General features: G+C 38.6%; 1 protein-coding gene across 1 annotated transcript in view; it reads right to left on the bottom strand.

Annotated features, from left to right (window-relative positions):
* The window catches only part of N (neurogenic locus Notch protein), a 252,933-nt gene that overhangs the window by 205,194 nt on the left and 30,692 nt on the right, over positions 1–17,047 (bottom strand). The window contains exon 2 of the mRNA XM_077412491.1: positions 7,159–7,237. Within this exon, the coding sequence (XP_077268617.1) occupies positions 7,159–7,237 (79 nt within the window). The remainder of the gene's footprint in view (positions 1–7,158; positions 7,238–17,047) is intronic.

Raw genomic sequence — 17,047 nt, 5'->3', positions numbered from 1 at the left:
GTTGCTTCATTTGCGTGGCATTGAAATATTTCAATGGTTATACCTTCGATAAGAAAAAATCGAAAGTGAAGTGAATAGAAAGTTAATTGCATGAAGTACAAATTGGCGTTAATGCTACATATCGATACCCTATTCTCCCCGGAAATTACGATTAATATAGCTTTGAACGATCTGAACTAGTATACCTACGGTAATTAATATTTCGGGCTTACACGCTTGTACGGAAACGTGGCTCTCCCCGAGAGACTGAAATTATTTGTACGGGATTTGCGTTGAAGTAATCACACTCCGAGTAATGAACGCGCAGATACGAGAATCGAGCGACCACCCTTTTTATTGCGGCCGCTCGGGATTTAGGATATATTTATAAGAGGATCGTCAGCGATACGTGCACAATGGCAACCCTTTGCGAGCCTAAGGGTCGTTACATATCGCCATCCATCATCACGCATATGTTGCTCCCTTCGATCAACCCTTAAGGGGTGAGGTGAAAATTTTCGCGGGTTAATGGTTAACAGCTGTGCCCAACTGAAAGCCCGCTCCTTCCGCTTTCAATTCCAAAAAAATTAAATGTTTCCAAAAACTTCAACAATTAATATCTATAAAACCGAAATTCCTTCTTACTTAAGATATATAGATACTTATAAATATTATGTAAAATATTAGGAAAAATCGAAACAATTGTGCTGACAATAAAATAGTAACTTTACTACTTAATTATTATTGTACTTATTATATAAACAGCTTTCTTACGGCATATATTATTGAAGTATATATATTCAAATATCGTATTAAATATTGAAATTACTCCTTTTGAAAAGAAAACACCTTTACACTGAAATAGTTGTATAAAAGGAGAATTAGAAAAATATTCGCAAACAAATGACTATAAAATTAAAATTAGTACTGTAACAAGATATTTTATCGAAAACTGGATTTATTCTACCTGAAAATACAACAATTCTTATATAGGTAACGGTGGAAATCGAAAAATAATATTGATTTTCAATAGTAACCCATTCGACGATAAATGTTCGGCTTAAATTCGACCAGGCATGCGGGAGCCACGTGTACCGCCACGTGACTTGTCCACACTTGATGCTTCGATATACACGCGCGAACGCGCCCACAAAGAGATGCTGCACGTTGCGTTTACTGAAATCCGCATGTAAGTTTCGGCCGCGGGGGTTCACGCGTGTGAGTGTACCTTGCAACATAAACGCATAACGCACGCGTGTGAAAGCCGCGAAATTGACGAGGAGCTGTCTTTATGCAGGATCCTTTATTCTGTTGGGGTAGATCTAACTCGCCATATTGTCAAGTGGAATTGTTCAAATTTGTTATCATATTGGATTGTGGTTTACTTTACAAAGTTTGAAAAGTCTGTAATAAATGATACAAAAAAATAATATTGTGTCGACGTTATAAAGTTATTATTTTAACTTAATTTGATAACTTTTACTGATCTAGAAAATTCTAATATTCTTTTTTGTTTTGCACATCGATTATGTAACAACTACCATAATAAAAGTATTAGGTTCAAAAGTTAATTAGTTAAAAAGATGTAATAAGTTTTGTGCTATAAATATGTCTTCCTAAATTCCAACTTGCATTTTACGAGTTCAGTGCCTCACGTTAAACAAACCGGAATCCCGAAAGCCTGTGACGGGTTCATTTAGCGCGCCGAGAATGCAAACCAATGATGACCTTATGCGAATCGAGAACGGTTTTCAGTTTCAACATATCCAAGAAATTTATTTTTAGTACGCCTGCGAGTTTTTTACGTTCGTCCCGTCGTCGACCAATTAAGAGCCATTTATATAGCTGATCTCTTCTTCTCCGCGATTGCCAACCGTTCGACGCATAAATATACGCGGAGGGATGAGAGCTCGAGGCTTCGGCTCTAATAACGTATATTTCGCTTTCCTTTTTGTTTCCCGACTTGCGCGCAGGTCCGATTAAATCGAACCCCAAAGTGCGTCGGATTGTAGTCCGCGTTACGTCGGCTGCTTCTCTAATTAAATAATTAACATATTCTCTTTCTTTACAGGTGACAGGAGTCTTGAAATACTCTTACAAGTTTGGTTCACCGTGCCGTAAAAGCCGTTACGTTCGTGGTATATCAAAATAATTTAAGATTTGCTGCCTGCGGTTTTCTATTTAAGTATAGTGAAACGAATTTCGTGGCGACGATAATAGAAAATCGCAGCATGCATGAAAAAAAAACCGAACATCTCTAAAATTTCTTACAATTATCTCTGCGTACGGGAATGATTAGACAGAACGGTTCTGTCGTGTTAACATTTATCGCGCGCTCGCACAAATTGCACTCGTGTTAACGCCACGCGAGATCAAATGCCACAACGAGGATCGGATGAAACAAGAGTATACAAAATAGAACCGAGATCGTGGAGCGCGAAATCTGTTCAGGCTCTGGACACGAAGGTCGCCGGGGCATAACGGTATTAATCCGAGGGTTGCAATTAATTCTGATACCGCGAGCGTTGCAGTAGTAACGGCACGTCACCGCGCCGCGTGCGCCTCCGTATCTTAGATTACGCGAAATGAGATAGCCGCGGCACATGCGGACCCGCATCTGTAACGAGTTCAAGAAATATTGCGGTACATGGCGCATTCTTTTTCCAAATGCGTATATAGATGGTACGTCGATATGCGATCGTACGTGTCGTCGCACGCTCGTATATGCGCATGTAATTGTGCGCATGCGCCGTGCAAAGCTTTACTGACCTCTTCGGCGCATTATACAAACGTCTCGAAAAAAGTCTCGAGCAATTAATATATTAATAACTAATTTTTCGACTAATTTTTAGAATCGACTTTATCCGGATTAAAATGTCTCGATCAAGTCAGTTATACAAGTCATAAAAAGAGTGAAGTGGAAAACGTTATAGATATAAAAGAAGAATAGAATATGTATCAGTTATTTGTGAACTTCGTGCAATTTATTTACGCAAAATATAATAGATATAAGTCATATCAAATTTGTTGGTCGAGAATGCAAATCGTATATAATTATTGTTACCAGTGGTATCGTAAGAAAATTCGAAACTCTTAGAAATATATTGTTTCAATTACACTAGATGGCTAACGACAATAAACAAAACTGTATGCAGCTGCAAAAATCGGGTATGATTCCGCGTCATTTAAATACACTGCAGACAAGAGCTGAATAATCTAAGAACGTCAGGTGAACAATTTCAAAACAATAATTTTAACAATAAGATGCAATAAATTCAACTAATAAAGTAATTCTTTAAGTCATGATGTATGGATGAATATATAAATATAAAAAATATAAAATATATAATAACATTCAACAAAAAATATAAACTAATAATTTTTTGTACCTATATAAAATTAATTAAAGTGCATAAAAATTTTCACATTATTAAAAAAAAAAAAGAGTCGATAATGATTGCTATCGCGAAAGAAAAAAATGTTTTACGAGTTTTTATTTCTTATTTAAAGCATCCGAAGAACAACGTCTATAAGTCTCAGAATAATGATAAATGTTCTCGAGTTCGCGCCACTGTTTGCAGAAAGTCCGACTGTATATGTATGTGTGTGTACGTGAAACAAGAGAACCACCGTCAAGAATTAATCACGGAGGCGTCGAGCTGACTGATACAAAAGTGAAACCTACGACGACCGGGAGAGAGATAAAGGTAATTTAGATGCGTCGCCGGGTCACGACTGCCGACTATTACCGCTATTACCGGATCCCGACCCATCTCGTATCATCCCGTTCCGTATCGTCCCACGCCATTCTGTTGGTATTACGTTCCGTCGATGCGAGTCTAAGCGTCGCATTTTGCGCGCGATCAAATCGTGGCAGATTGCAATTGTAGACACATTGATTTCTGTGCGAAGAAAATGCTCGAGCGAACCTCGTTCGAACGACAACGTCATAACAAACGTAAACGAAATTTCTGCCACGTGAATTTACGCACGATGCGTGAAACTGAAGATGTCATTATTGCAAACCTGCGCGCATTTTCTGTCAAAGCGTGCAGAACTCGATTCGTCAAGCGAGCAAACGACCAAGCGACTGTCTGTAATTTCTTGCATGACGACATTACGCTCGTCGTATTAAAATAAAAAATTTAAATATTACATATTAATATTATTAATAATAATATAATTAAATAATAAAAAAAGTACTTATACATATTTAAATAATATAATATAATATAAATATCATATTTATATAATAAAATTAAATAATTTAATAGACTGTATATGAAGACAGTGACGTGAATGGTTAATAATAAAATAGATAAGAAATAAATTTGATTTATTTATACTTCTTGTGTGTATATCGGAAATTATTAAATTTTATTTCTATAATTTTAAATGTTCTTGAAATTAAATAAACGTATAAATTGTGATAATTAATGTACCTAAAATAATAATTATATGAATATTTTATTATAACAGAAATATTTTAGTCAATTGTAATAATACATAATTTTTTATTTAACTTTAATTTATTCTTAATTAATAATATTGTGTAATTAAAATATATTTAATGCTAAATGTTTAATGCTAACACTAGAGAACTTCAATGACTGAATTATTTGTAATCTGTCAATTACATATCAATATCATTTACAAATTATTTAAAATAAATTGATAAAATTGAATAATATTCATACCTTCAAAGGTTGATGGAAGTTGACAAGAAATATATTACTAAATTACTAAATCCTAAACGCAAATATATAATATATTGCTGATATACATTTGTATTACATGTATATATATATATATATATATATTTGTATAATAATATATCTATTACCATACAGATTTTGTACGCTCTAAATGGTAGCGCTTGACAGCGACCGTCCATTCGCACAGATTCCCCGTGTTGGACACTAAAGTATTGATCAGAAATCATGCTCATCACGTTCATTATCCCGTATTTTGAGAGGGCGATCGACGGAGAAGCGGCATGCTAATTTTCCAATTATCCATGACGACCGTGAGCCCTTCGGCGCTCACGTAGTAGACGTCGATCGTTTCGATCTGGCGTGAGAGTGCAACGATGGAAAGCAACAAGCCAGTTTGTCGCAAAGAGACAAAATGCGAACGCTAATCGAGATCAGCATCGGTCATTTACATGCAACTACTGTATACTAGCAAAGATGAGACGATACTCTTGTTTAAATTTTCAAGACAGCCGAAAGAATTCAATAAAAAATACTGCTCCGTTGATTAAACTTTTATTTTTTATAAACGTAAAAAAAATAAATTATATATAAGTTGTAGAAATAAATAAAATGATCATAACAACGTTTTAATCCAGATTTCTAAAAATTTCTTTAAAAATACGTAAAGTTCACGTGTGTAATAACTGAATCATTATTTATATGTAATCCAAATAAAAAATAAAAAGTAAATATTATTTTACAATAAATTACTTATAAAAGAATCGGTAGTTTCTACGAACGCGATATTTTACGATGAGTAGACGACCAATACTGATCGAGTAAGAGATAATACAAGTAGATTCCTTAGCTACACGCGTGCGCGCGAGTAAATAGTTCCATCGCGTGCGTAAGCGCGTACGTGGCACGGAGTCGAAAAAGTCTAGTAAGCTAGACTGCTAGAAGATTCGCTCACGAAACAACGATATTTTACTATACCGGTGAACGTTTTATGACAGTCCTCAGCGCGCATTAAAGTTATGCTACGTCGACCATTCTGAGAATTGTGAAACAGATAGATGTTGTCGGTTGTGCGATTTGGATCGTAATGTTTGCATCCCTAGACGACGAGCGACTTTACTGCCAAAGGCAATAAATGTACGTCGATAATATAATTAACTAATAAAATGCTAATTTATGCAGAAGAAAGTAATTTAAAATTATGTAATTATAAATTATATTAATACAGTACAAATTATATCTAATTAAACAGAGTATATGTCTTGATAGCAAAACTCTATCTTTTGATATAGTATTGTACAAACGATGCATTTTAAGAAATTTAAAGTTTAATTTCTTAACAGACTTGATGCATTCTTCTTTAAATATCTGTAAACATCTCTTCTATTGTACTCATTTGTTTTTATTGCAACAGACAAAATCAGTATATAAAACAACTCTATCATCACATGCCACTATCTGGTAAAAACTTAAAAAAAAAAAAATTAACCTTGTAAAAGATTAGAATATTTTAAAAGGACGCCACGCGCGCGCGCGCGATTTTCTAACGCTAACTTTTCCGAAGCTTGCGTGATTGCGCGTCGTGGAAGTTGCGACTTCCAGTTCTTCGTGCCTTTCTTCTCTTCATCCTCTTTCCTCTTTCCTCTTCTTTTTCACGGTTTCTCATCCTTTTCGCGTGGGAGGCGGCGAAACGTCCGGTTCTCTCGCCTCCTCCTTGTCTTTTCCTCTCGCCCCGTCATACCCCTCGAGCCCCCCTTGGTATCTCTCTTTATCCCCCCCCTTCTTGGACCCGGTACCCGGTCGTCGATCGCCAACTCGGCGTGTAAAGGTGCGTTTTAGTTTACTATGCGAGCACCGACGAACGAATCGATTCGTTGTATAAATACGATTGATTGAAAGAGAATGAATCTCACATCAACGAATAAATGTGAATAATATTAGGTTTTTTTTCCTTCAACTTTCTTTAATTTCTCTAAAAATTTGCGTGCATTTTCGGAAAAATTCAATATCGAATGGTTCTTTCTTGCATATTTCAATATCCAATTCTAATTTTTTCTATAAGTACCGTCATTTGTATATAGTTAATTATTACAAAATATATGTAATTTTTTAATATAGTCTGCATACCTATTAATTCAATATCCAAAAGTGGCTTTTTTATAGCGATTGACCAAAATGTAAGGAACGCAAAGAAATCAATCAAAATGAAAGAATTCGTTTATGCAATAATGCAAACGTTACACTGTCATAAGCCGGTGCTTGTGTACACATATGTGTACGATATGTTTGTATGTGTGTGTATTTAAAAAACTTGATCATCTCCGATCGAAGCAATCGTTTCACGCGCAATTATACATGACACGCATGCCAAACGATATGCGATATGTACAAGCTAAGAGGAGCAGAAACGATTCGTAATTATAATAATTATAATAATAGAAGTGATAGAGTGTGGCTGGTTACTTACTTGCAATGTGACTCATCGCGCGGCGACGACACGCAAAGCCCTCCGTTTTTGCAAGGGCTCGGTGAACACGACACGAAACCTGTAACAGCAACAAGAATCTCAGTTATTTTATGTATGCAATAATAAAATATTAAATAGCGGGTACAATATGACAAATGTAATAATATGTGCACCCAATATAACATACTATATAATAAATATACATATACGTATAATATGTGTAAATATATCAATCTGAGAATGATATCGGTAAATACTGCATAAATGATTAAAGCTTTATTCAAAGACCCCCCCCCCCGCTAATATTGCGTTTGATATAACAAGTCTTAATGAAAAACTTCAAGACATTTTATGCGATTCGCGAACGACTACGCGAGAAACGAACGCAAAATCTCGCTTATCGAAACCTCATTGCAATTAGAATGCATCTCGAAACCACGAAGAAAGGGAGTCCAGCGAGTTCGAAGGGAACCTTTGACATACCGTGCAAATTGAACTTTCGTGTAGGACCCGACGAAGAAGACGGAGATAAAAGGTCGAGGAGGCGAGACGAAAGAGAGGGAAGAAGGGGAACGCAAAACGTCTCGTATTCCAGGAGTACTTTTAAGAAAGGGAGAATATTGGTGGCTCTCTCTCTCTCTCTCTCGGTATCAACGCTACCAAAGGAGGAAGGCACTCGGCGGCAAAACCATTCCTCGCTGTCCTGCTTAACCATTGCTGCAACTTCGACTCGAATAATTTCACACGCACTCGTATGTACATATACCATATACGCGTGCGGCGTACATTCGGCGACAGAGTTAAAAGCGACGTCATCAAAAATTTCGCGATTCACCAAAAACTCCGACTGTCCGACAGAGGTAACGCCCTGCGATTATTGGAATTTATTCGACGCGCCTTCGATACTTGGCGCGTAAATTCGTTCTTATTGCGACGCGCACGTTTTGTCCGAGTAGTCGGCGGCGACACGCAGTAAAAGCGTTTTACGACCACGGAGGTGAAATTTTTATCCTTCCCATAAAATTTAATATCGAGCCGTCGGTGACGCCGCGCTTTCGCGTGTCGCGCGTAAGAAGCGCTAAAAGAGAAGGGCTAAATCGCTCGTGCGGAAAAGCGCGCGTTTAAGAGCTCGATTAACGTGACCGGCGTGGCACATAAAGCACTATGAACAACCAATGTACGCATGCCCCAGCGCCGGTATAATAACAACGCAGCAAATAACCGCTTAGCGTAGACATAAGCAGCGAGAGACGCGGAGAGAGAGTGGAAGCCTCGTGTACTTATGTTTTATCAGAGTACACCGCAACGGAGGGCCGCGTCATTTACGTTGGTCCCCCTCCCTCCCTCCCGCCCTCCTCTCTCCACGATCGTGTCGTAATACAAAGGACTCTCAACTTCCTGCAAGAATTACCTTCGCATATAAATTTGCAAATTTTTTTAATTATACCTAATCTCGTATCGATGCTCCAATTTCATTTCATTTATTTATAAACAAATCCATTTTTCATCCAATCGTTCTAAAAAGCTATACCAGCTTATTAGAATAGTTGTATGAAAAATGTGTTCCACTGTCGTAAATATTCATCTAATTCGATATCCAGATCCATCGCGCTATGCCAAACTGCCAAGGAAGAATTATCAATGGGGTAAAGCCCCATGTGACGTAATGAGCACGAGACTTCATGAAGTCGCGTGGGATGCAGAAAGCTCCGTCTTAACGTTTGAAAATGTTAGTAATGGCACACATTATTCGGTCGTCACCTCGCTCTCACACGCGACACGTTGTAGCCGTGCGATTCCGGCACGACCCGAATTCATATAATTTGCCATGGAATTTTTAAAAAGATTTTACAATGTTTATAAATCCGTTAAATAGTTCATATTCCTCCCAAAAAATACTTTATATACAACAATATAAAAATTCTTCTAATATAGAAGAGCATTCGTCTTATAGGAAATATCTTCGTCTTGTAAATATCTTCTTTTAATCTGCATGAGATGAAGCACAAAATTATTCAAAACAGGGAGAAAGCTCCGTAATTTTTTTCAATTTCTTGCTTATATAGTTTAGCAGTTTAGATTACGCTCGTCGAAATTACGAGTGGTCGTTGGCCTGTCAGGGCCATCGGGACAATTCAATCTGTTTGGCGGGGCTCGACACGTCGCGACGGAGTGGAGCTCGAGTGACGCGCGCAATGAAGTTGACCAGCTGTCAACGTCGTCGCGACGACAACGAGAGCGAAGACAATCGGCTGGGGCTGGGCGACCAACGCGTCGCATCGCTCGCGACCAAGACGGATGAGATCAGTTAAACCAAACTGGCTTCGTGACAAATCCTCCGTTTCCTCTGTCGCTTCGCGGCTTCGTTCTCCGCTCTCGTCGACGCACTTGCGTGTACGCACGCTCGCGCTCTCCTTCGCGACACGCTCGTCCGTAATTCGTTTTATACGTGGGACGAGCAAACCGTCTCGCTCTTTTTCGGTATGATTCGTCAGGATTTCCGGCTGCCGACACGCGCGATTAACTATCGCAGTCAGTGCTAATCGAGAGGAACGGTCGTGTTCGGCCGGAGAAATTGGAGGCACAACCATTGCGTCACGCACCTATTGTTGCGGTCGTGCGGTAATAAATTCTTCGCACTTGGTCGTTCTTCGTTATACTGTTATTGGTCGAAATGGAAGATGTATTAACCTTGCGTGATTTTTGTGTCAAGGTTATTTACCAAGAAAGTCAATGGATGCGACTGTTACGCCGTAAAAGATAGATACTAAACTCTCTATTGCTCCGTTTTCGTAAAAGGTTTCTATTATAATTTTTCATCGAAATATAAGCAGAAGTTTAAAAAATGTCTACATACACGTGTAATCTATTTCATCGTCCCATATAGAATTCGAAATAAGAAAAGAGAGCATAAAGGAATAATGAGTTATTAAAGAAAAATTGTTTGCATAAAACGAATATTCAATTATGGTGGTTGCGTAATCGCCACGGTATTTTCACTTTCAACCTCCGGTGAATTTTGTGTGTAACAGCTGTACCATCACGTGTGCTCGCACAATAATCTGCATTATTCCAAGGAAAAATGAGTTTAATTGTTTCAATTCCAGGGTAAATTACCGCCGCGGTAGAAAGCCACCGTTGAATTACGCCTTCCTTCCTGCTCTCGTCCGCAAAATTAATTCGCGCTATAGCGCTAATAATGGAACCTCCGTGCAATTTGTCACAAATGCGGAGAAACTAGAGTTGCGTCATTTGGTATAATACATATATAAAAATTTTATCTGTGTTTCAATAAATAATCTAAATTTTACCTTTACATCATATATTAAAGAGAAAAATTCAACATCTTTCCTCAAATTTCTGATTTTTCTAAATTACGCATATGAATGATACTGACAAAATTAAATTATAATTAAATAACTAAATCAAAATTAAAATAAACTTTATTTTATATATCAAAAGTTTTTCATACTCTTTCTTCTTCTCTCTTTCGTTTTTCGCATTTCTCTCTCAATCAATTAAATTAACATATCATTTCCATTTTATTTTCTTTCAATATATTATATAAAACAGCTATAGCTCACGCCATTGCGATCTTCGATATCTGAAGAATCCGTGATACGCTTCGCGAGAGCGAACAATAACGAGGAGCGAGGAGCGAGGAATAATACGAGCTCGATATAGGACGGACTCTTGCAGGGTCGCGCGATAAAGCGCGATAATGAACGGCGCGGCGCAATCCGAGATTAGAATCGACTGCACATTGCACACGCGGGTGCGTACCATCACGCGTGTCGTTGGAATTGCATGTAGTTATCCCCGCGATACGTTACCGGGGTCGTGTTAAATCGGCGGTGAGACGGCGCGCGGCGGTATTTTGCATCGTGTTGCATGCGCACCGCTCCTCGGTATATCGAACGAGCAAAACCGCATGCGTCGCGCGCTTACGTAAAACCCGATGTTCCAGCCGGTATGGAGACGTAAATGTTATGCATTTACCGGAACACACGACGTCACGGCAACGATGCACAATCCGCACGACGACCTCTTTCTCTCTTTCCACGCGTGTTTCCCGCAGGATGAACGATCGCCCGATGCACTGGCCGCGGTTTCCGCATACGCTACGTGTGCTACGAGCCCGATATCATAAATCTGACAGAGGACAAGATTATATTTTTGCTGATGCCGGAAATTTATTAGCCTTGCGGTCTATCAATTTTTAAAAATAAACACGGTAATGCAGGATTATACGATTAAAATAAATTTATAATAGAAGTTATATATAATATATTGTATATTCTCTAATTTTACTGAAATTTATTACCAAACTGCACTGCGACGTACAATATTATAAAATTGTCAGGAGACAGTTAGACTGCAGGAAAATGATATCAATGGTAATGTTCTACTTTATTGTAAAAACTGCAAATAAACAGTTACAAATAATTTCTTATTTCCAGATAATGATAATTCGATACGTTGTGCAATTCTGTTTTTTTAATAGTTAATTTCTTTCTCGATGTGATATTGATTTCGATCCAGATATTAATTGAACTAAGAGTACATTGCAAGCGAAACAATTTTTGAAACACTATATTAAATAGACAATTGAAGTCTCCCATATCTAAATGTCGTACGTATTATGCTCGACGGTGTCAATGCCATGGGGATATAGTACGGCGAAGCTCTCTCTCTCTCTCTCTCTCTCTCTCTCTCTCTCTCTCTCTCTCTCTCTCTCTCTCTCTCTCTCTCTCTCTCTCTCTCTTTCTCTCTCTCGAATTAAAACGAGTATTTCTCTCCTGCCCTTTACTCGCGCACGCGCGTATGTCCCTCCCTTCCCTCCTTACTCTTAAGAGAACAGACTTCGAACCGAAGAGATATGTACTCTCAATCAGCGTGGGCGATTTCTCGCCCGTCGCGCGACGGCTCCGCTCGATCTGCCCACGCGTAGATCAAGATCGATGCGAGGTGCGTCGCTACTTTTTTCTTGCATCCTCGCATGAACGCGCAAGCGCTTGGGGATGTGCTGTTTGCGCAATGTATCCAGCGCATTGTTTGACCCTCAAGAAACTTATGCTTGTTAACCTTCCAAGTATATTTCCAAAATGAGCAAGAAAAGAAAATATTTAAAAGGGATATTCGTATATAGAAAGAGATATTTCTAACTTACAAAACATCCTTAGATTTTGGCTAATCGGTCTTGCTCGAAGACCGCGTCCAACGGACGGCGCTTGTGCATTTGCGGCGCGCATTACAGATTACAGTGCGTACGCCACGCGATACGCGATGGAGATGGGTAGCGCGAGTCACGACCTCGTGGATTACGTAATCCACCACGTGTGCATAACCCGTGTGCGCCGTGCGGTACCGTATCACCATCGGAGAATATCGGCGTGATATGCAGCTCTCTGCCTCACCATTGGCCGCGTCGCTCGTGCGCCAGACGTTTTCGCTCAGCAAACTCCCGAGGTGAGTTTAATTCATTCTCGACGAAGTAGAAGATCCACTTTTACTATTCGTGACCCAACATTTCAGAAGGTCGTTGCACCGCAACCTCGTTCGGAGTCGTCGGGGTCGGGGTTGACGCGCGTCTCGTTCCTATATACGTCGCGTTATCGTTAACTCGCATTTTACGACCGCTCGCGCTCGCATTAAAAAAAAAAATCATTCGTTAAATACTCGAAACCCGCTTCCGATATCTTTAACGTCTTCCGTTCCTCTCGTTTACGATTCTTCGTTGAAGCACTAAAAGTCTAAGTGTCGCTACGAACGTGTTATCTCTGCGAATTAAATGAATTTAAATCTCTCGTCGCTGACATTTGGAAAACTTTTAATTCGAGATTTCATATATACGCGTATATTTGCGCAAACGTTTTTAGATAAATATCTAGTGAGCGATATTGAATATGTAATCAGCGTGTGTATCTCACGTATTATCGCTTCTACCGCGCACACATTTCCCCACACATATAAAATGCTATCACTACATAATGTAATAAACAGTGAATAAGCAAGCTTCAAAAATTTTATAACTATTTGAAATCTTTAGCTTAAGATTATATTACTTTTATATAATATAGCTTCTAAATCAGTGTTTCTCGAATATTTAATACATGACATATGTAGAAACTTTTATTAGTATTTTCTGCAATCGAAGTGTTATTACGATATAATATTGCAAATAGTGAGTGAATATGGTCTGATAAAGACTCCTTTCATGTCCTGACATCACGGTTGACCTGCCTCGCGTTCCCTCTCGAAGAAACACACATCGACACGAAGAGAACGTTTGAACTTTTGCTTCGGACAAAAGTCGGCCGTATCATATAGGCTCGATTCTATAAGCTCGATGAATGAAACCGTAAAGAAAATCTTCAAGGCTTCGCGACGGTCGAGGTTGACGCAAGAGAGTTAATAAACCGCCATCCGCACTTTTCTAACAATGACAATGAAATAACGCAATTATGTCAATAAACAAAAGCTGGTGAAATTATCAGCAACTTTCAATCATCATAAAAAAATGCAAAATTATTTAAATATATACAATTAGAAATTTGTACACATTATAATTTTCAAATATTTTCATATTTATTTGTACTTTTATATTTAAATATGTTTTATTTGTCATGGAATATATCTTGCCACGAAGCAAGATTTAACGATGGCGGATATTCGTAAGGAACTTAAGGTTTCATATATCGCACTTATACGGTACACGAGTAAGACGACCGCTATGTAGTGATTTACAATCTCTGGATTGACTGTGTCAATCTAGAGATTGTAAATCAATATACAGCTATTGATAGCGCTTAATCAATAGAACGGCAATAAATCATTAACTTATTATAACGCATAATGTCTAGGAAGCTATCGCGTCGTTCATCATAATGTCCTCAAATTAATATCTATTAACAAATTTGACGAGTTATCGTCTATAAATTTCCATCCATGTTATTATTGTCAACTATGTCCGAGGTAAACAAGCTAAAATCCGTTAATGTATTTTCGCACAATATTGTTCTCATACGTTGTAGTTATCTACAATCATTATTACAGTCTGTAAATCAGTGATGAGAGCTCTTTTACAATTATTTTATATTATTTTTGTCGCGATTTAACGGTCACGATATTTCGAGCGATTGTTCTCAGCTTCCTATAGATATTATATTATATTTATATTACAATCGAAGGATTGTGCGACCGATTCGCCAGTTTATAGTCCTGAAAGCCGAACAACATCCTCCCACGTTAAATTCTACAACCGTACATTAACTTGTTGTAAGAAATCGTCCGCGAGATAAGAAACCGAAAAACACGGAAACTCCATTTCGAATGATTAGAAGACGCTGTCTTGTCTAGAGGTGCTAAAATATCACTTTCTATTCAGTATAATGTTCTAATTTTTTATTAATGTTAGGTTCTGTGCCATGAACATTGATTCAAGTCGAAAGCAAATTGATTATAATGAATTAAAATCAGAGAATTAAAAAAAAAAAAAAAAATATATATATATATATATACATATATATATAATGTGTCCTTTAAATTATTTTTCAAAACACAATTTCGAAATGCGATGCAAATCTCATAATTTTTTATACTCTCACGCATCCTGTAGAAATTTATTCTTTTTTGCGAGAATATCTTAATTCAGCCAAGAGTAATGACTGTGGAGAACTGCATCGTATTATGACACTTTAGAGTGCAGTTTTGGGCAGATATAGCAGCGGAAGCCACTCTCTACCAGTGGCATGAGACACGTCATTAGCACGCGAACAAATCGTCCCTCGGTGCTTATCGGCCGTGTCAATCGGCAAGCTGCCGATGGTAGACACGTAAATTTTGCCGGTTGTGTGGGAAGAGAACGCTACGACCCTTTGGTCGAAGAGAGGCTCTCCTGACGTCGCGATCGAAGAAAAGGTAGATGGATCGAGCGACAAAGCAGATGAAAGAGCTAGTTTTACACGTTACACGCGGCAAGAGAGAAATCCTTAAATGTTTTAGACGTTTAGACGCACAGTTTCTTGAGAACGCCGCCTCTAATACCCTTGTACGGGAAGATGAAACAAACGTTCTGTTGACGATGAAGAACTATGTCATAACATTATTTCAATATGTATAAGAAAGAAAATAAGTAATTATATCTGCGCTTAATAGAAAAAGTATCTTGATTGTTAAAACAAGGTATACAAGATGAAACGCATCGCGAGAAAGCAATGCTAATTCCTTTCTCACGAAAATCTAAACGATCCTTCTTGTTATCCTTGAAAAATCTCGAAAACCATTTCCACTATTGTTATTCGGACACGATTGTTACGAATCACGTCTACACAGCTTCGAAATCGTTCGTCGTCATTCCCGGCACGATTCGAGACGGCTGGCTCGCATTAGCGGGCCCATTAATCACAATTACGTGAATTCAGGTCCTGGCACCGCATGCGTGCGTGCGTGCGTGCGTGCGTGCGTGCCACTCACGTGCGCTAAAAGCGTCTATATACATATGTGTGCGCAAGTCCGCATCTCGCGGATGAGGACACGCTCGGCCTCGGCGGTGAGAAACGCCACAATTCACCATGGTAAAAATACCGCCCACTGGACAACCGGCGACAAACCCCCTCTTGTAGTCGCGTTCGCAACGGGTGGATTATATACCTCCCGTCTCTTGCAGCCCTTCCCCGCCCCGCGACCGCGTCGCGGAATCTCGATTGTGCACAGAAAGCTTCCTGAAAATCATATCCGCTCGGGTCGTTCGCGGAATTAATAATTCTCGTGAAGACTGTCCGCTGTTCACCGGCCCAATCTTTTCGATCGCACGCATACCGTCGAAGACTCCCGTTGGTTTCGTTCCATACAACCGTGGCTGTTTTCGTGCAGTTACAAACCGAGTACCTCGAGAACGCGAAATAATCGCGAAAAAAAGCGACAGCGTCGCGAAATTTTTTCATATATCAGAAATTAATATAATTGCTTAAAACCAATACATATTTATCAAAAAAAGATTAAACTTAATTATAGTCAATGTGTAAAACAAACCTTTGAATATAAATTTAAATATAAATATAATTTGTATTAAATTAAATATTAAATCAAATATCAAACAATTTTACAGGTTATAAATTAATTGTAAGTTTGAATAGCCTTCGTGTTTATATGTATGAACGCTTGCAGGCAAAAGTTAGACGTCAAACAAGAATAATCTCCATGAAAATATGTCGGTAGATCAATGACAAGCGTCGATAGTATGAATGAAAGCCTTGAATGAAGTTCGACGTTCACTCGTACGCGCGGCAATGCATCAGCGTGTATGTAAACGTATACTCGTGATTATCGTTAAAGACATGGCTCTCGAGCGACTACGCGCAGATCGTCGGTGGTGCACTTCGCGTAAGCAATCATCTTTTCTACATCTGAAAAGAACAGACGTAATGCTGTATACATTTGACAATATAAGAAATAGTAATACGTCCGACTTTTTCAATTTATTATTTAAATACATTTTAATTAAGTTCATATTTAAGCTATCGTTAGCCAATGCAGAGAATTCAATTTTCATTTGTATATTATTTTCTCGTTCTTTATTTTTAAAGTAATTCTGCTTGATTAATGATAGACCAGGTCAGCTAAACACGGTAGATTATTTAGAGTCTGGTTTAAGTGTCTCTGGAGCCGCTTGCTTGAGCGTGAAGCAGAGATCGCTGCAAACCGGCGGAAGAAGAATTACCCGGCGTATAATGGACGCGCGCGGCGTAATCCGCTATAACGCGCACGTCACGCACGGCGTTCGAAATCGCAAATAGCGGCGGGACCGACGAGATGAAAAAAGCTGTCCCGCGACTTTGTGGACCGGCGCGGCCGCAGTGATTTTCTCTCCTTTTAGCACGACGCATGA

Source organism: Temnothorax americanus, unplaced genomic scaffold, assembly GCF_048541705.1.
Source record: "Temnothorax americanus isolate GAGA-0224 unplaced genomic scaffold, ASM4854170v1 Scaffold30, whole genome shotgun sequence".
Classification (NCBI taxonomy): Eukaryota; Metazoa; Arthropoda; class Insecta; order Hymenoptera; family Formicidae; genus Temnothorax; species Temnothorax americanus.
The sequence above is the reverse complement of the archived record's forward strand: the minus strand, read 5'-3'. Positions and strand labels throughout refer to the sequence as shown.